Here is a 20,829-nt window from a genome sequence, read left to right as displayed (position 1 = left end):
CCCCTTAAAAACCAAAATCACCCTCTTTCCTCCAACCCCAACCAACCAGCTCCCCCTCCCCAGCTACCTGTGCAAATACCTATCTTTCTTGTAACAGCAGTTTTCTGCTGTGGATGGTCTGACTGGTTATGCTAGTATAAACAATGACATAGTTCTCCCTTTATTATTGTTTTCGAACTCATGCTCACAGACCAGTTGGTTTAAGATGCTATTACCACCCCTAGTAGAAATGCCAAGAAGGAACCACGAATGGTAGTTCACTGTACATACCTGAGTGCAAACCTGCCTCTGTTGATGATGTGAGCTGAAATGTAAAACACAGGGGTACATGAAATAAGTGGGAATGGTGCAGTGTGTTAGACTTCTGCAACAAGATTTATTAGAGCTGCTCTATGGATTCCTAAATTATGTCTGCACAAGGTGTCTTTACACTGATGAGATACCTGCTGTCACGTTAATTACTTTCTGCTGGTATGTTTTTCAGTTAAACTATTGCCCAAGCTTACGGCATTTACATCGGTATACCATTCTGTGTGTTCAGTGGATCAAATTTCTTAACACTTAAATTGGTATTTGGTTCTGTGGAGAAGAGTTTGCTGAACTTTGACTATGTGTTTTTGTCTTTTTAAGCAGAGCTGCAGCATAAACTGGTTGTAGCAGTAGTTTGACTACTTTTGAAAGTGCATGATCAAGATGGAATCTCTGCAGATGTCACAGTAGTGAAGTGTGATCATGTGTATGATTAAAATACCTTTCCGCCACCTTCTCTTTTTCAGCTTTCTGAAACAAAAGTCTTCACTGCTTCCTCTGTTCCAGCTGAAAATCATGTGACTCCTGGTCAAAGGTAAGCTCTTCTTCCATGTTTTCCTTATACCTTAAACCCTTCTGCTTGGTGAAGCAATGTTCGCTTGCATGTATAAAATATTGAATAAAATACAGGGCAGCCGTAGTCAAAGATTGGTCAAGCTAGTTTCAAAATCGTGAAAGCCTTGCTTACAAATCACCAGTTTTGTGGGTTCCTGTGTTATCTGTTACTGACTAGGGAAGATGAGCCGAACTTAGCAAATCCACAAGCATAATTCCGAGAAGACCTGTTGTTTTCACAAAGACTGCTCACAGGCAGGAACAAAAGTAGCTGGGAAGAAAAAGGTTTCTGCTGTTGAAAAGGAAGCTCTGTCTTTGCTGTCCATAAGATGGAAAACCTGCCCTTGTAGATGCAGAAAGTGTTCAGAACATAGTGCTTTGACAAGTGTGTTAACAGAAAAGCTTGTGTTGGCAAGAAGGTGAATTTCCTGGTAAACATCACAATTACTTGCCTTAACTGATGATACAGAGTTCAGACAGAGAACCAAAAATATGGCAGTTGCTGTCTTACTTTGTTTGCCTTTCACCAAATGCCTGGCTGGTGATGTTATGGAATCAGTTGCCTGCATTAGCATCGGGTCCCAGGAGACCAGCTTGAAGTTGTGTGATGAAGATGTTGGTAGTTGGACAGCATGAGATCTGAAAACTAGGAGGCTTGATGGTCACAAACAGACTGCAGTGAAATTTTACTTATAACACGGACTTGATCTAAAGGAGGCATGGTGTCAGTTGGTCTACAGTTTATATTCCTTTCTGTCTTAAAGGTGATATGCTGACATGTTCATTGTCCTAATGCAAATATTTTTCCAGTGTATGCCCCTCACATTACATTAGAAAGTATCGTAGTTCATCAACTCAAATTCTGGTGTTTTGTTGTTTTTTTCTTTGTCGGGTTTTTTTTTTCTTTTTCCTCCCTTTGCCGTAAGAAAGATTTGGGCATTAAGAAAACTGTGCTAGTGAAAGTGCTGGAAACGGCTCTTCAGCACAAGCCTGCAGAATATTTAGGATAAACTTAAGTCAGAATTTTAGGAGCAGATTCTTTTATCGTCTGAAACCTTTGCTTTTCCTTGGATAAACCTGTGCTAAACGTGAGGTAGGGGTTAGTAAGCCATGGTAAATATATGGTAGGCGTTAGTAAGCTGTGCTAAATCTAAGAAAATCCATGTTTCTCATCCTGCTCAGGTAAGTGTGGTAGAGTAATTTTGGATATGTGCCTGCTATCTGAGAAACTTAGCTTTTATTTCTGCTGCTCTTGTGACTTCTATGTCATCACATACTCACTCAGTGTTACTTATGTGTTACTTATTCTTTACTGTCCTCATACCCACCCTGTACAGAGGTAGGACTTTGATCCTTTGCTCTTTTTAAAAGGATAGTGTGATATACAGAGAATGTGTATTATCAATATATATAATGGGCTTGGACGCAGGATCCACTTAAACATAATATATCTTTTATGACTTGTGTCTGGTTACTTGGCTATATTAGTCATATAGGTTATTTATGCAATACATGATGTTATAAATTTGATAATGTTTGAAAAGAGTGCAAAGATAATTTATATTCTAACTGTAGCAGAAGGTTTCAGCCAGCAAAACCCTCTATTCTACCTCTTATTTTATGGCAGACAAGCAATATTTGAAAAGACTGTTAATCACTAATAATTCTGTTGCTGGTGTGGCAGCTGTAGTATTGTTAGTGCTTTCTTCAATTTCAGCGCAGCCTAATCATCATCTTTATTCCAGCCAAACTTTACTTTTTCTTACAGCATTGATTTGGTAGCACTGCTTCAAAAGCCTGTGACTTCTACCCAAGAGGCAGACGGCAACTCATTTGAGGCTCCTCAGCAGCAGACTTTTGGCCAAGCCCTAGTCTTCACAAATTCTCAGCACAGCACCCAGATGGCATCAGGAAGTGGCAGCTCCAGTGCTGTAAACTCTTATTCTCCTCAAAGTCTGGTAAAATTATCTTATGCTTTCTAAATATTAATGAGTAAATATTTCAGGTTAAACAACTTCTCCAGTACTGGTCATTTCATGAGATCATAGAATCACAGAATCATTTAGGTTGGGAAGACCTTTAAGATCATCAAGTCCAACTGCTAACCTAACCCTGCCATCCCACCACTAAACCATGTCCCTAAGCACCCAGTCTACCCATTTTTTAAATTCCTCCGGGGATGGGGATGTTTCAGTGTTTGTAAAATTCAGGTCGCAAATATTGAATGTTTTTTTGTGCATGTTCCATTCACACGCACAAAAAAAAAAACCCTACTTTTTTCTGGTTTTGCTAAGTAGTTGTTTCTCGGTTTACATGAAGTACTTGTATTAATTTTTGAGTAGAGAGCAGATGCATTTACTGCATGCTGATTTAGAATTAAATAATTTGTTATGAAGTGCTGAAGAGTTCTATGCCAGAAAACTATGCTGTGTTATTTCCAAGTATGTATCTGACTGCTTTTTGTGGAAACCTGCCTATTTCTGTGTCAATTGTGAGGGCTTGACATTGGGCACTTACATTTATTCTCTGGAAATCAGGTCAACTATTAGTAAATATATGCTATTTTGAGATGCATGGATTCAAGTAAATTGGTATTGTTGCAGTAACAGTGACAGTGAAGTTGTACCAGTGATAATCAGAGAGGATCTGGCCATATGCTACAACTTCTGAATTTTTTATAGTTCATTTGTTGGTAATCTAGAGCTGAAGAGGTTTTAGTTGCTGCCAGATAACAGCTGTAGGCATTGACCCTATGGTTATGCTCAAATTATTTATTAAATACTGAACAATCCTTCCCCTCTTCTTCTTTGTCTTTTGGTAGTCTGCAGTTCTTTGTTCTGGCTTTGGAGAACTTGGATCCTCTAAATTGGCAAACTCAACTGGATCCCAAATTTTGGACCAGTTGAAATCTCCAGGATTGGGTCAGTTTACCTCTCAACAAAACAATAGTAGCTCTACCGCCACTACCACAACTACCACATCATCCTGGGATCTAAAACCACCCATTACTCAGTCCTCAGTCCTTAGTCAGTTCGGTAAGTGCTTTGACATAGCTTTCTCTCTTTATCTGTTAGCCCCTAAGATTTTGAAAGACTCTTTCTAAAAAGTGCAAACCTAATAATGCAGTTGGTTACAACATTGTAAGAGTTACACTTACTTGCTGGTAGTAGACATTATGAGTATATCACAAACTAAGTTTTGATAGGCTTAATCCTATCTGTAAATGTCATTGCATTTTCAGAAGTTGTTGAGCCTTCATGTAATGACATCTTTGATTTAATGTGGTTGAATATTCAAGTGGAACTTTGATGTGACTTTGTTTCTCAACAAATCCTGGAAAATACTTACTTGCATTGTGCCTATGCTGCCTTTAGCTGAGTGTAAGGTTGTACCCTATTTTTTCATTTTTTCCCCCAAATTTTTGTCTTCTAACCATTACATGATTTTTGAATGAGTACTAATAATATCTTCATAATGTGCATCACGCCTTAGTGTTCTTTCCCTAGCATGCTGAGAATGATGCAGGTTACGCATTTGGTCTATTCATAGTTGTATGGATTTTTCATTTAATTGAGTAGAATTAGTAGAAATAGTGAAAATGACACAAACTTGTTTTTTGCAATGTAGTTCCTAGCAGCATTCTCACTGTGAAGAGTGATAGCTCTTATATCTATTCATGTATGTGTGTATGTTTCCAGATAGATAAGCAGCCAGTTTGGTAGCAGTTACGATTTTTAACGCGCAGCAATTCTGAAAAAAATGTTTATGCACATTTTAAGTTGCTTTCTAACGCACTTTACCAAGTGAATAAAAAAACCTTCATGTTGCCAGTGCTGTGGATCTCCTCCAGTTGTTGAGCCACTGCATGGCTTTCAACGTCTGAAAAATGGGAAAGGGAAAGAATTGGAAAAAAACTGTCAGTGTGCAGCTTCTCTTGACTTCCAGCCAGTTTGAGGTTGTAAATGACTTCCTATTTCTGTTGAAAATCTTCTCCTTTCTAGAGGCAGGAAATCTGAACTCATAATACCTCTAAATTGCAACTCCAGACCCCTTGGAAGTAATCACATTTTATCAGTATAGTTAATTGCAGTGAAACTTGCAGTGTTTGATTTAAAATAAACTGTAACAGTTTTTGAGGACTAATGTGTGATAATATTATGTGACTGTATAGATAGGTTTGTTTTCATGTTTTTGAAGAAAGCTAAGTAGTGCTTTCCAACAGCTGTTTATTTAAAGTAGAGAATATAAAATTTTGGCCTTATTACTGCAGTGGTAATGTTCAATGTGAAACTTGTGTGACGTCTGAAAGAGGCTTGCACATGCTATAAAATCATAGCTGTTGAGCATGTCAAGCCACCCAGATTCTTTCATAAAGTGTAGAAGCATGAAGAGCAGAGTTTAGTGCTTTAATTTTGATATTTCTTTTTTCCACCATTGACCAGACTTTAAATCTCAGCCTGAACCATCCCCAGTTCTGAGCCAGCTGACCCAGCGACAGCAACAACAATCACAGGCAGTTCCTGTTCCTCCTCCTGGGCTGGAATCCTTCTCCTCCCAGGTAAAGCTCCGAGAGCCATCGCCAGTAGACACCTCTACAGCTGTTAGCAAAATGTTACAGCTCCCCACTTTATCGATGGATAACCAGGCAGTGACTGCTCATCAAACCCAGCAGAAACAGATAAAACCACCAAAACGGAGGATAACTCCAGCATCTAAGGTGGGTAATTGAGTGGTGGCTTATCCTTAGTCAATGTAAAAACATAGAAAAAAACCTTGTGTCAGGAATAGTGTGGCCATCAGGACCAGGGCGGTGATTGTCCCCCCGCACTCAGTGCTGGTGTGGCTGCCCCTTGAATTTTGGGTTCAGTTTTGGGCCCCTCACTCCAAGAAGGACATTGAGGGGCTGGAGCATGTCCAGAGAAGGGCAAGGAAGCTGGTGAGGGGTCTGGAGCCCAAGGCTGCTGGGGAGCGGCTGAGGCAGCTGGGGGTATTCAGCCTGGAGAAGAGGAGACTGAGGGGAGACCTTATGGCTCCCTACAACTGCCTGAGAGGAGGGGAGAGCCAGGTGTGGTTTGGTCTCTTCTGCCAAGTAACAAGGGATAAGATGGGATGAAATGGCCTCAAGTTGCACCAGGGCAGGTTTAGGTTGGACATAAGGAAAATTTCTTCTCTGAAAGGGTTATCAAGCATTGGACCAGGCTGCTCAGGGAAGTGGTGGAGTCCCCATCCCTGGTGGTATTTTAAAAGACAGGCAGATGAGGTGCTTAGGGACATGTTTTAGTGGAGAGATGACAGGGTTAGGTCAACGGTTGGACTTGATGATCTGAAAGCTTTTTTCCAACCTAAATCGTTCTATGTATGAGTTGCTAGGGAGAAGGAGAGCAAAGACCATAGTACATTTCTTGCTTATAAAGCAGGAAATTCTAAGCTGGATAGTTTTTAGGTCCAAAATACAGCGATGTTGTCTTTTCCAATCACATTATCTGATTGCTCTGTGTGGAAAATGACTTGCTGAGTGATTTTTGGATTGACTTAGTAGCCACAAGATGAATGTTGGCTGAAGGAGGATGGACAAGGATGACACTTCAGTATTGTAGAATAATATGGCTTACTCTTTCAACTCCAGATCAGGGCACAGAATCAATGAATTAATTTTAAGTTACAAGTATGTAGTTAGTTTACGTGATGTAAACTGGGTAGGGTTGTTGGAGATCTAGCTAGCAGTGAATGCTGGGGCAGTAACTGAAGAAGCATGTAGTTAACGGAGGAAAGGGTGTCTGTTACTGGTATCTTTTATACAGATAGTGCATGCAAAAGGATTATGATTTTTTTTTTTCCTCCTTTAAGATTCCTGCCTCTGCAGTGGAGATGCCTGGATCAGCGGATGTTACAGGGTTAAATGTTCAGTTTGGAGCTCTGGAGTTTGGATCAGAGCCTGCACTCCCAGAGTTTGGATCAACTTCAAGCAGTGAGAATACCAGCCAGGCGACCAACAATAGCTTGTACTCAAAATCTGTAAAGTACGTGTGAGTTCCCTTGTGCATTTTTAGATGTCTTCTTTAGGGGGTCACATTTGTGCCAAAAACATCAAGGCACAGTTACCGTGTAACGGGAGGGGAAAATACGATGACTTGTAAGGCTGTGTTTTCTGTGGATGGCATCTTAAAGGAGAAATTTCTTTTTTAATGACAATAAAAATGGCCCTGGATGGGTTGATGTGAAGCTGGAGATGACATGAATATAAATAACCTTATAATAAGCTGCCCTCTATGGAATTGCTTTCCTGTGTTCAGTTGCCCTGAGTTTCAAATTTGTTTGAGGGTTTGTTCCTCACAACCCACATTTTTCTGCTTTTGATCCAGGAGAGATGACCCTTTTACCATGTATGTGTGTTAGTAAATTGTCACCAGATTACAGATGTGATCCTCCTATGGGATAAGAAAAGAAGCCAGGCTTTCACTATGCAGAAGCTCTTACCGCAATGCTAAAATAGCCAATGAAAAATGCCAGCGTACCAGTAGCCCATTTTTTCCTTCCTTATTCATTCAAAAATTGGCTTCAGTAAAAACCATCCTGAAGTTAATTCAGAAATATTAGTAAAAATGAACTTTCACATTATTTTCTAGTTCTATAAATGACTGAAGCTGTTTAGAAAGTAAAACACTTCTGCATGTTTTAACGTATTTTTTTCCTCTTTGCATAGTTTATTCTGTTAGACTGCTACTGTAACGTTAGAATTCTATTGTAAAAAGAGACTGGGTGTTTCTCATTGTATACCAGACTTTATAGATCTGGTTGTTTAAAGAAGAGACATTATGATCCTTAGTTTATCCTCTGAGAGGGTGGAAGTAACATCATTGAAAAGTGCTTGTGTGTAAACTCTGGCTTGGTTGGGCTGGCAGGAAGAAGCTTAGTGTAGCTGATGGTTTTGAAGCAGTGATTTCTGCAGACCAAAGCAAATTTTTTTTTTTCATTATTAGAATTTTCTAGTATAAATAATGTAGATTTGACTGCATGTTTACGGTAGTTCTAAATAACTGTGTACGAGCTGGTATTTTCATGAAGGTGTTAGAGATGTCATTTACCAAGATGATAAATAATTTTTACTTTTTCCAGTGATCCTTTGAATACCTCTTTGCCAATATCCAATACAGTACAGGAGTCCACCTACACAACCTCTGCCGTCTCCTCTTCCAGTCTGACCTGCTCATCCCAGAGCACTAGCCCAGTAACAACAACTTCCTCCTATGACCAGACTTCTGTGCATAGTAGGATAGCGTACCAAAGCTCCATGACTCCGTCTGAATCAACCCCTGTTGCAGTTACGGTGAGTGAATTTCAGAAATAAGACCTTGCAAAAGGTGAAGTATTCTTATCAGTGTTAGACTTGTATTACCTTGCTATGTTAATACTTTTAACCAAGCCAAGTGATATTTTTGGTTCCCAATCCCACCCTGTTGTTTGTTTTTGTTTTTCCTGTTGTGTAGCCATTTTTAACCATACTATATTTAGGATATAAAAGCCTCTGATTTATTGGATTTTGACATCCTAAATTGCTGTTTGACATTTTTTCTTGTAACACTTAATGTTCTACTTGGGCTTCCTTCCCTGAAGCTTAGCTTTTAAAAAAAGAATTATATCTGTATGTAAATGTTAGTCATGGTATTTTGCCATAACTTGACAGAGTTTATCCGAAGGTATATTATTTATTAAATTTATTTGACACCTAGCAAATGGATCCCAAACTTTTTGTGGCCCCACCAGCATTACTCTTTTGTTGGATTTAAACACCAGTGGGAATGAGTTTCATGTTTTATTTTAAAAAGCGTAAGGAGAGGTCTAATCTAGGACAGAGAGGACCTCTCATTGGAGGTTCAAAAGCACCTACTCTCTTTGTATATGGAATGTAGGTTTGTTTTAAGAGAACTTAATTTATTAAATGTTTAAGGAACTTGTGAGAGTTTGTAAGTTTATTTACTTCTGGCCTGTGTTATGTAATGGCTCAGTCACACTTGTCTTCTGCACTAGCTCGTATGTACTGGTGAGGATCAAGCATAGACTATCCACTTCTGTACTCCAGCGTTATCAAAAAACCAACTGGTGCTTCTCAAGTCTTATCTTTCAATGGAAAAAAATTGGCGTCTCTGTGTAACTTGGATAGTTAAAATTGTGAGTTGCATTAGATCAAAAGCACAACCATTTCCTTTATGTAAATGCAATTCTTTCTTTCATATTGGTGTGAACCTGAAGTTTATGTTATATACAGTACATGGGAAGGTCTCCTGCTGATGGGTGTAGTATGGGCCGTGTATGGGATTCTGTATGCTCAGGACACCTTGCACTTGAGACAACTATTACATGGTTTTGTTAAAGGCAGTAAAAAGATAATTTTCTGTCTTTTTTGTCTTTCAATTTAGAATAAGTATAGAATTTTGCATGAAGCATGTTCGATGTGTGATTCAGTCTGAAAATTTAATACACCTCTAAGATGATTTATTCATTAATTTCTCCTTTGTTTACAGAACGGGCACAGTGGTGTTAGAACACAGGCAACTCTTGACAGTAAGTTTACAAAGCTTGGCTGTACACAGGACTTTCTGATCTTTCCTTACTATTTGCTGTGCGCACAACTGTAGCAGTGTCAGCTGGTAAAGGTTCTGTATTGTTCTCCCTGACTAATTTTTGGCTGACCCATTTGAGTTTATTTTGTACTTGCATAGGATACACTGCGTGCTTCTTGACTAAAACTGAAGTATGAAAGCAGCCCTATTAAATCTGCAAACCTAAGCGGTCTTAGAGTTAGAGAAGCTGCTTTGCTGCTGCTTTTCCTTTTCAATTTACCTGCCAAAAATTATTTAATATAAAATGAAAATAAAATATAAAATGAAAAATTAAGATAAAATTTATTAGCAATTCTCAGTTGGGAAGGTGTGAGAAGCATTTAACTGTAATGAAACAAAGTCAAATTCTTTAAATGTACCTCTCACTGGGTATAGTGCTACTTATTAATGTCTTTTGGAATTCCAACACTGCAGTTTTAGGTCTATCCTCCTCTTAAACATCTCTTCAGGTAGGTCATTAGTGGGGCAGCCTTTTTTTTTTTTGTGTACTTCTGAGTTGAAGGAAGTTGAGTGTTCAGACCTGTAGGCAGTGTTTTGTTAGTGCCAGGTTCAATTTAAATGAGCAGGAGAGTGTACGCCCAAAGAGTTACCACGTAAAAGACTTCTATATGAAGACAACTTTTCAAGTGGAAAGTTGATATGTGAATATCTTCATATATATGTATTACTCTCATGGACAGAATTAATAAAAAATTTATGAAACTCACTGTAGGACTTGTCTTTTTGTTATGGAAAACAGAGATCTGAGAATTCCTAGTATTTTTGTAATTATTCTATAATAGCTTTATTAGTCCCTTTTTCTAGGCCAGTTCTCTTTTGAGAATGCTTTTTTTTTTTCTGTATCTCAAGTACATAAACTGGAATCAGTCGTCTTCCATGCATCTTCTATTTCATGCATCCAATTTTGAAATTCTCTCTTAACTTTTGGAGTACTGACCTTTTCCCTTCTGTATGTGCTGATAATATTCTTAGTTGTTCATCTCTCATCTTTGCTGTTGTTGTTCTTTAATATCCAGATCTGAGCCTTCCTAAACCATTAGTTCAAACAATGACTGATGTGTTACAATTCTGACCATCCTACTTCTCTCTTGGTTTTTGTTGTCTTGCACATTGTGTTCAGGCATCTTGTAAGGGGTCTTGATGAAGATGGTGATCCTGTCCCTTGTATTGAGGACATCTACTTTTACTTCAGGAAGGGAACCCTGCTCTAAATGTACTGAGAATTGTAAATGTTATTTACCTATTTTTATATGCATCTTGCCAAGAGGTATCAGGTGATATAGTTGCCACCTTCATAACTATGTTTCTGCTTGTCACTTGAATTTCCTTCTCTGTTGTCAGTTACCCTCATGCTTATTGCCAAGGCCAGTATCTCTTTGATTTCTGTTTGCATAGCACCCGATCCAGCAACCTGACTTGGATCATTTAGTGAGGAAACCAAATCAATAACATGAACAAACTGTGATGTGTAACTTTCAAGCGTGTATCTGACTTTTGTTTAGTGATGATTCTAAAACTGCCTTCACATGTATTGCAAGTTAGTGGTGATCCACTGGGTAGTGGACTCTGGTGTGGTATGGAGCATGGGCCAGCAGAAAGCAGGGCTCAACTCTCTTGAGTTTTGTTGATGCGTGAGTGCCTCTAATTCTTTATATTATCTTTGCAGGACAAGAGATCAGTATAGAAACAGCTGGGAATTATGTTGAGCAGTAGTTGTTCAGTGTCTTATTACAGTATAGTGATCCTTTGGAAAGGCACATATATGGTTATCAAGTTTTACTCTGTGTAGCCTAAAAAGTAATATTTAAGCTAAACATTTTTTGTTTTCTAGGTCAAATAAAGTGAGTCAATATTTGACAACTCTTTAGCCATTAAAAATGCTTAATGCTGTGCTCAGTTGTGGCCTTTTATTGTAGCTTGTTTTAGTCTACTACTGCATTACACATTTGAGTGAGTACTCCAAACTGATAAGTTATATATGTTCCCTTGTACTTCAGCGATCTCATTCTCAATCATCAAAGGTGGTGTGTAGATTAGAATGAAGAAGCAGAGCTGTAGGTAAAAGTAGATTTGTACAGTGCCTTGAAAAGTGCAACTGTTTGTGACCTTTGTTTGTGGAACCAAATACAAGCAGTTTTAAAATGAAGATTGACTTGTGAGCAAAAGCCAGTAATCCACATAGGAGAAGGTGAAGTGCAGAAGACTGTAGTTTACTACACGTGTAGCAGTGAAAACTAAATCTGTTTTAGGTGAAGAGCTTAAAGGGAAAAAAATTACAGTTCTGTTGCTCTTTGAATTTTCCTTAATAGCCAGATTGCTTGATACTGTTACTGGCTCTTAATGGTCAGGTTTTTGTAAACCAAGGGGAGAATACTACTGTGTTCCTTAATCAAGGCTGGGATGTCAGGTGTGCTGGAATTTGTCTTTGAATGCCTCTTTTTAACTTGTTGCAGCTACTTCATCAGTTCCAGCGCCTAAGACAGAGCCTTCTCCCTCACTACCTTCTGCTGGTTCTCTGCCTAGCGTGGTATCCACCACTGCTTCGCTTCTGCCTTCAGCATCGCAGCACACGGCAACGTTGCCCAGCTTGCCTCAGTCCAGTGATTTGGCCAGCAGCTCACTTTCCCAGTTAAGCAGGTACAGTAGGAGTTGTGATCAACTGAAAGGGGTTCAATTTTGGGGAAAGGGCAAACATAAGGGTGTTTGCATACAGGGGCTGTCAGACACCAGGGTCCCCTTTTCTGACATTAACTAGAATTAGGAGAGAGATTCAGAAGAGAACAGGATGTTTCTGATTGCAGAGCAGGAGCTCTGGGCTGCATTATAATGACAGAGCAGCTTTTGCCCGCAAGTTTTCATGATATATAAACAACTTCGTGTTTCAAGGGGCTCTTGCTTCAATCATGCCAGCTAAATAAGCTAAATTGATTCCCCCAGTTTGTTTTTCCTACTTTATCCGCAGTTTACTTCCTGGCTAATTTTGAAATATTGTAGTTTAATTTATATTTGTATTTCTTAATATTAAAACCCAGAAATAATTCCACAGGGAAGGTGTGTGGTTTTTCTTTTTCTAACACATTTCCTTAAGACACTTTGAAATGCCAGATTGGTGTTCCTGGAAGTGCATTCAGCACAGCTTGGCTCATTTCTACTCTGTCTGATTTTCTCAGTGCCTGTACTTGAGCTTCATCCTCAGACAAATGACATCCTGAAGCTATACTGGTTGAGTTACATTTTTAATGCTCACCTTTGTACTGTTTTTGTTAATGTAAGAAACTAATTTGATGGGATATCGGGATTTTTTTTTCCTGTTTCACAGCTAGGACATGTTTTATTCTCTTTAAATACACTAGTATTTTCTGTTGAATGAAATGGTAAATATGTCAAATAACAAGAATCACTCCATTAACTTTAGAAACATCATCTCCCCACATCTGTTTGTTTGTTGAAAAGCTGTGTACGTTGGTAGAAATTTTAGTTGGAGAGTTGATGCTGTTGGGCAGATACCAAGTGCTATCAAACGATGATGTCTGAATTCCAAGCATGTCTGACTTGGTTGTGCTGGCAGCTTGTCTCTGTGTCTACCATAGGTCAGATGGTGAATTAAGATGCATTAGAAGAGCTGGGGAGAGTGGGTGAGGGAGTGGTTTAAAACTGTATGTTGGACTGCACTACTTCTTTCCTTGCTGGCTGAAGTAGTGTCATTGTAATTCCTGCAGATGGGGAACAGTTTCAAAGAACCAAAGTGAAATTAATCTATGAAACTGCCAAGATTTATTCTGGGCCCACACCTCGAAGAGCTGCCAGAATTGTTTGCCCTTAAATTAGGACATGTAATTTAGTTTGCAGCTTTGTTTTGAAAACTGGTGTATTTTCTTGTGGCTATTTCCGTAGACAATACTAAAGTATTTGTTATGGTTAGGATCTGTCTTTCTTCTGATTTCACAAGAGGAGGAGCTTTTTGAGCACCAAACCATACATATTTTTTTTATGGCTTTGTTTTCTTTGCCTTTGTTCAGCATTCATTCTGTTTATTCCATACTGTACTATAAGTTATGTTCTTGACCTTGAATGTAAGGTATAACTTTTGTCAGTGTAAATGTTTAAGAAGCGGTTTCAGTCACATTTCAGGGAGACATTAAAAAGTCTTTGAATTAAAGATGAATGTTGGTGCTTCTGTTACTGCCAAAAGTTCACAGGCCTGTCAGCTAGTGGAAAAAGGTGGTGCTAAAGCAGAGTTGCTTCCTAAAATGAAGTTATCTGCAGATGTTTTTCAGCAGGGGATTCTTTATTTTCATGTTTTACAGTGTATATATAAAACTGAACTGGTAGTTCTGATTGGTCTTTTCAAGGAGGAAGTGGCTTTTGGTGGCGTGTAGTGGTATCGACTGGCCTTGATTAAATTGCCAGATTCTGTTGTATGGCTGATTTTTTGGCTTTCACAGATGCTCTTTGTTTGCTGGGTTTTTTTGAGCCATGTCTTTTGGGAGTGTGTTGGCGCTTTTGGCAGCTAGGGGGCAAATACTCCGCAGTTCTAACTGGTTGAACTAATGTTATGCAGGTTAAGATGTGAGAAATACCATAGTGAGTTAAACCAAAGCACTGCCTCACCTAATTAATACCTGTGCCCCTGGCAGGCATCAGCCATTGCTCAGGGAGAGAATGAGAAACAAGCCACGTGTTGCGTTAACTTTCTCTGGTTTTGGACTTTTTGTCTGGGAGTCATTGCTACATAATTTCTGAAGTAACTGCTGTTTTTCTCAAGATATAGTAAATTGGTAAATAGAAATTAATGGTGTTTTAGATGTTTCTTGTTAGTAATAGTTATGTCTGTGCTTCAATTTTTTTCATTAGAAGGTAGTAGGATATTAGTTAAAGAAAAAAATGCCTGCGGGGGTGTGTGGGCATATATGCACATGTACATATGCACTTGTGTGTGTATATGTACACACACCCCTATGGACAATTTTTTCTTTTATATCCTACTGTGTGTATGTGTATACACACACAATTTTTATTCTTTAACTAATATTCTGCTACCTACTCTGTGTTTGTATATATATGTGTGTGTATATATACATACGTATATATTAAAAATGGTTCTAGGAAAATTTAATTTCATTAATTCTTCGCAATTTCTTTCTAGCTCCCTTTCCAATCATCAGAGCAGCCTGTCCCCTGCCTCAGTGTTGTCTTCAAGCACATCACATGCAGTAAGTCCTATTTGTATTTCAACAGATGTTTGGCATATAGTCAGTTCATCTGATGATTAAGATTGTCTCTTAAAGTTCATTGTGTCCCAGTACACTACAACTAGAAACAAGAGCCTTATCTCAGGGAAGAAGGACTGCCAGCCCTCTAGTGGTAAAAAAAAGTCTTTACCACTAGAGATTTAGACTAGATCAGGAATAGCTATTAGAGAGACTTGCCAATGACACAACTGCAGCGGAAATTTTTCATGTTGGCAAGGGGGGATGGAATGAAGAAAGAAATTCTTGTAATAAATGTATTTTAAAAAAAAAAAATCATTTAGAAGTGGCTGTTGGAAACTGCTCCAAGATGTGGACTGTTAGCAGTCTCTGCTGGAGAGGTTAGCTGGCAAAATGCAGGTGATGGAATGATATATGTCATGACAAATGCCTCATGAAAAATGATTTTAGAGTTTACCATGTGGCATTGTTGTCACCCGCATATTTAATGCATTTGAGATAACAAGTCAAATGGTAGTGAACACAGTGCTCTAAGTGAGGTTGCACAAATGGAAGTCAGAGACGCTGCCTTCTTCTGTGATGAGGTACTTATGTACAGTCCCAGTTAGGGTGCACAGATAGGTTTCTGCTTTTCTTTATGCCTGTATTTTGGTTTGTAATGCTCCATCCCTGCTGAATATGTAACTTAAAAATTCACACTTATCCAAATGTCCTTTTCTGTTGTCAGAGTTGTTTTGGCTTCTGTGTGTTGATGATGTTTTGCAAGTGTGAGCAGCTTGCAGCTAAGGCACTGTATTGTGCTGGATTCAAACCAGGCACTCCTTTATCCTCTTGTGTTACTGTAATACATCCGGTTTGCATTTGAATTTACTACATTGACGCTGTTGTTGGGCACTACAGTTTTAATCTTCTAAATTCCACAAGTACATTGAGGAAATCGTGCTAGCAGTGTCCTGTCCTTTGGGAGAATATAGGAGTTTATTTAATGTAACAAGTGATATCTTAAAGGACAATACAAGAAAAGGCCAGAAATAATGTGATGCGGTGACATTTGAGTTACTGTGGTGTAATTTTGTGATGATATAGCGGTTTGAATTTAACTCTCATGTAATAATTTTCTTTGAATACTTAAAAATCACAAGCATGCAACTTAGTTGCTTGCTTGGTATGTAGATAATGCATATCTTTTGCATGTGCTGCTGTTACTTAAAATAATGTTGTGGTTTTGTTGGTTTTTTTTTATCCCCCTGCCCCCAGCATCTTCCACTGTGGTTTATTTGCTCTGTCATCCTCATTCTTTTTGTCTCCTTTCTAGCACACTAGTGTTGAGAACACAACTTCGCTCCAGCCCTCAACAACCTTTTCAACTGCTTCAACCTCAGCCACTAGCACCACCTCTTCGGTTGTCAGCATGGCAAGCAGTATGAACACTACAAACAGCCTTGGCCTGAGCGTTACCAGTGTGTCTATACCAGCTGCTACCACACGGGCAGCTCCCTTAGTGTCTTCAGGTTTGCAATATTAACAGATCATGTGGCTAGACAGAGGACTTCAGTCATCAAGGCTGTCGGTTGAGCATCCCACCAGCCATAATTATGCTAAGAAATCCACACTCTTGACTACCATTTTCAGCATGCTTTATTTGCTGAGTCATAAAATAAAGTTGCCTGGCTTTGTGACTTTGAAATATTTGTTAGGGTGTTATGTGGCATTTATATAGCACATTCCATCCCCAAGGAGCTTTATAAATAGACACCAGAGCAGTTCTGACTTTGGAAGTTTTGGGTAGGAGATTCGCCCAGTTTCTATTCCAGGTTGTGATCAGATCTTGGCTTTGAGTTAATATTAGCATTAATTTCAGTCTTCTCTGTGAGTTGAATTCATTTGGCAGTATCAAAATATGCTGCAATGCTCTCATCATCATAAGCCACAGCCTTACTGCCCCATCTACAGAAACGAAAAAAGTGTCTGATGTCTGGGTTATTCCACAGCAAACGGAACTTCAGAAAAGGGTCCACAGAGAGAGAAAGTGGGGAGGCTTCCACTGGAGTGGAAGCAATGCTAAATTCTCTCTTGCTTCTCTCATCAACCTGAGCTGCTAAAAGGAAGTCCTATGGAGGGAAGTGAATGATTTAAATATTAAGATCAAACTTACTTACAGAGGGATTTCTCATTTCCCATTCCCCATACCCTTCTGCTTCCTAGCACTACTTCATGGAGGCAACTGAAGCTGTTTAGTCTTCTCTTTACTATTCTCAGCTGCATTAAGTCACCCACAAAAACTACGCTGGCAACATTTAGTGTTTTCTAGTCTATTGCTGGTGATAGGGGGAAATTTATTGACAGAGCAGAAAACGAAAGGAGAGAATTTGCTCTCTTAGATTGAGAACAATGCCTAAATTCTGCCTTCAGGAAAGGACTGAGGAAAGGAGAAGTTTCTGTAATTCTTGTAATCCTTTTGGACAAAGTAAATGACAAAATCAGACTATTCTCTGATGGGACTGTTTTCAGTCTTAAGTAGCCTGTGCTTTCCCTTCCCTGAGGCATGGTTAAACTCTTCAAGCTATTTTGAGTATTTTCATCAACCAGCACAAAATTTTTCTGCGTATGCTCTTTACAAGCTATGACAGTGTAGCCACCAGGGCTTGTGAGCTATCTTGTCTCAATGCTGAATCCTTTCCTTTTCTAAAGACTTGTTAAAATGTTTGTATTTTGATTCTACAGGCAAAGCTCCCCCAAACCTGCCCCAAGGTGTACCACCCTTGTTGCATAACCAGTATATTGTGGGACCTGGAGGACTTCTGCCTGCCTACCCAGTAAGCAATTTAATTGTTCCTGTCCTTGATTGCCTTGGTGCAAGTGGGTCCTCCAGACCTGCTGCTGTCTATGCCACGGCATTTGTGTTGACACCTGTGACACCTGGAAGTCTTGTTCCAAATGCTGAAGAATATATGAAGTATGTGTAGTTGACTGTTGGTAGTAAACTCCAGAACTGTTGGTACATACCTGATTTGGCTGTTGATAAAGCTAGACATGCGTGTTGCTACAGTTTTCAGCAGTATCAGGTTTTAGGCCCATTGAGTAAAATCAGAGTAATTCAAGATTGTGTTACTGGAATAAATGTACTGTAGTAATGGTTGAAATATGCCACGTGACCTGTCTGTCATACTTGGAAAGATTGCATATAACTTTTTGAAGTCTGACCAGGATCAATATGGTTTTGGTTATCTGTTTTTTGAACCAGAAAACTTGATTCTAATCATCTTTCTGTACCACACTGAATGCAAGGGGATACTGTAGGTTGCTTTGTGGTCTAGTCATCAAATCTTAAATCCTGTTGCTCTTAATCCCAAATCTGAATGCGCCGTAGATTTTTCAAAAGTTGATGAGTGCTGCATTTATGAAAGCAGTACTGAGGATGGGACTGCTGTCACCAAGAAACAACATCAGAGTGACAAGCCATTTTATGCTTAGCTCTACTAGCCTTAAAATGCTACAGTGTGCCACGATGGCACAATGCAACATACACCTTAAAAATAGACTGGGCCTAGATCAAACTCTGTTTAAAGCCCCAAACTGGTCAGCATCAGAGAAAAGTGTTATAATGATGTTCTCTTTTTATCTGTCTTTAAGCAGATTTATGGTTATGATGATCTCCAGATGCTTCAGTCCAGGCTGCCAATGGTAAGTAAATGGTTTGGATTATTTAATTTTAAACAAGTTCTCCTCAGTGTTGATCATTTGTGCAACACAAATTGGTTCATTTAATGGTGATTAAGAGCTTACACTTCTGTTCTATATTCTGTTTTTTTAAATATCCATTAACAGTTTCTCTAGGTGGTGTAAACTGATAAAGAGCAACTGTTGCATCGTGCATTCATCCATCTGCAAATTCTGTAAATAGAAGCAAGTGTGCTCTGTGTTTTTGAGTGGAGAATTTTTAATTGTTGTAGCAACAGTATGACATCTTGTCAAATCTAGTTGAAATCCGAGCGTGAATGTTTTCTTTTACCAAGAGGTAGGGTTGAACAACAAGTACACAAATTGGCAGACAGTAGGTGCATATGACAGGTTTTGGAGGTGCTCGTAGGTGGAGATCTTTGCGTATGCATCATGGCAACAAATGCAGGTGAGCTGCAGGAGGGACAGCACACAAAATGTTCTTCCTTACCTGGAAGGTGAATGGCATGTGAGAGATGCTGAGATCCCAGACGTATTTACAAAGGCCTCAGCCTAGGTTACAGGAAGGTAAAGAATTTTGTTTTCAGAAAGCTAGGATAAGGATCTTGCAGAGAAAGCTTGGTAGTATGTAACTGAAAAAAGTCACAGGATTAAGTGATGCAGTGTATACACAGAGACAGAAATAGAGTAATAAGCAGTGATCTGGAAAAGAAGTATTAATGAATGAATGCCATAATTAAAGGTCCAAGTCAGTAGCAGGTCTTTCCTGTGTGGTCTGGACAGCCAGAGTCAGATAGTCAAAGGTCAGTACAGGGATGTCCCAGACAAGATCCTGTCCAGCTGCACATTCTGAATGAAAAAGTTGAGTGCATTAATGAAGATTTTAACTACTCAACGGAGGCATGATCCTTGGAAGAATTGTCAATTGAAATGAATGGGGTTATTTTCACAGAAGTAAAATGACAAAATATTTGCAGTTCTGGAGAGACATGGTGTGGTGGGTTGACCCTGGCTGGATGCCAGGTGTCCACCAAAGCTGCTTTATTGCTCCTCTGTCCTCAGCTGGACAGGAGAGAGAAAATACAATGAAAGGCTCATGGGTCTGTTTATGGACAGGGGGAGATCACTCACCAATTACCATCACAGGCAAAACAGACTCAGCTTGGGGAAACTAATATATTACCAATAAAATCAGATTAGGATAATAAGAAATAAAAAGAAATCTTAAAAAAAATCTTAAAACCACCTTCCCTCAATCCCTCCCTTCTTCCCTGGCTTAACTTCACTCCTGATTTCCTGTACCTCCTCCCTGCCAGTGGCGCAGGGGGATGGGGTGGGGTCCTCCCCTGGCTGCAGGTGGGGATCTGCTCCCCCGTGGGCTCCCTGGGCTGCAGGGGCCCAGCCTGCCCCACCATGGGCTGCACCAGGGGCTGTGGGGGAATCTCTGCCCCGGCGCCTGGAGCCCCTCCTGCTGCACCCACCTGGGGGTCTGCAGGGCTGCTCCTCTCACACATTCTCACTCCTCTCTCCACCTGCAGTTACACAGATGGGTTTTTTTCTCTCGTCTTAAATTTGTTATCCCAGAGGTGCTACTCCCATTGCTGATACGCTGGGCCTTGGCCAGCAGTGGGTCCGTCGTGAAGCTGGCTAGAATTGGCTTTAAGAGACAGGGGTAAACCTTCTCGCAGCTTCTCACAGAATCCACTAATGTAGTCCTGCATGCTACCAAAATCTTGCCACACAAACCCAGTACTCATGGTTACACTGCTAGGAGACAAAATGCTTTCTAGGAATGCTATTCAGATTTTATCACCCTGTGCTTCCCATGTGTTCACTCAATTTTTTTGTTCCTTTCTTGGGCAGGGCCTGGAGCAAAGCATGTCTCTTGGTGGGGAGGATTGGTTCTGAGGGGCCAGGAGCTGAGAATTATTTGTAACATTTTAATGCAGTGACAGCAAAAGGAGAGAAAAAAATCAAAATAACAAATACAGTAAAGCACGTGAAGAAAACAATTTCATGAAATAGCCATTCAATACAAGAGTAAAGGCTGCACAAGAGAAAATGTAAGGATTCGTAGCTTGTATGTGTTGCCCTAGAACAGTAGCAGGCCTAAGAGAGAGGTGTTGTGAAAAATGCCTCAAGTGCAAGAGTGGGTGAACTCAGCCTGACGAAAAGAATCTCTTCCCTTCCCGAAGAAGCCGTGCCTCTCCTTGGTAGAGCAATGGATGGGTTTGAGTCGGGGGGGACCTTCAAAGGTGTTCCCTTCCAACGCCCCGTCAAGGTTGAGGGGAGTCTTCAAGTAGCTGAGGTTGCTCCGAGCCCCGTCCAGCCAGAGCTTGGACGTTGCTGGGGACGGGGCGTCTCCCCCCTGTAGTGTGGGCAAGCTGTTGCAGTGTTTGGCCCCCCCCGTGGTAAAAAATGTCTTCGGTGTATGTCGTGTGAATCTGCCCTCT

General features: G+C 39.8%; 1 protein-coding gene and 1 non-coding gene across 12 annotated transcripts in view; both read left to right on the top strand.

Moving 5' to 3' along the window:
- Positions 1–18,478, top strand: part of UBAP2 (ubiquitin associated protein 2) — a 71,588-nt gene extending 53,110 nt beyond the window's left edge. For 8 of the 11 annotated variants that reach the window (XM_035902655.1, XM_035902653.1, XM_035902651.1 and 5 more), the window contains 12 exons: positions 777–844; positions 2,633–2,822; positions 3,686–3,899; positions 5,307–5,581; positions 6,712–6,884; positions 7,981–8,191; positions 9,387–9,426; positions 11,939–12,122; positions 14,632–14,698; positions 16,011–16,206; positions 17,420–17,511; positions 18,329–18,478. In XM_035902655.1, the coding sequence (XP_035758548.1) occupies positions 777–844; positions 2,633–2,822; positions 3,686–3,899; positions 5,307–5,581; positions 6,712–6,884; positions 7,981–8,191; positions 9,387–9,426; positions 11,939–12,122; positions 14,632–14,698; positions 16,011–16,206; positions 17,420–17,511; positions 18,329–18,463 (1,845 nt within the window). In that variant the 3' untranslated portion in view covers positions 18,464–18,478. Of the gene's footprint in view, positions 1–776; positions 845–2,632; positions 2,823–3,685; positions 3,900–5,306; positions 5,582–6,711; positions 6,885–7,980; positions 8,192–9,386; positions 9,427–11,938; positions 12,123–14,631; positions 14,699–16,010; positions 16,207–17,419; positions 17,512–18,328 lie in introns of those variants that run through there. The other 3 variants (XM_035902662.1, XM_035902652.1, XM_035902661.1) reach the window with 2 other exon arrangements.
- Positions 6,308–6,392, top strand: LOC118453175. The gene has a single exon (XR_004843110.1). It is a non-coding gene; the product is annotated as a small nucleolar RNA SNORD121A (small nucleolar RNA).
- Positions 18,479–20,829: the final 2,351 nt, after the last annotated feature.

This window comes from Egretta garzetta, unplaced genomic scaffold (assembly GCF_000687185.1).
Source record: "Egretta garzetta isolate BGI_Z169 unplaced genomic scaffold, ASM68718v1 scaffold59, whole genome shotgun sequence".
Classification (NCBI taxonomy): Eukaryota; Metazoa; Chordata; class Aves; order Pelecaniformes; family Ardeidae; genus Egretta; species Egretta garzetta.
The sequence above is the reverse complement of the archived record's forward strand: the minus strand, read 5'-3'. Positions and strand labels throughout refer to the sequence as shown.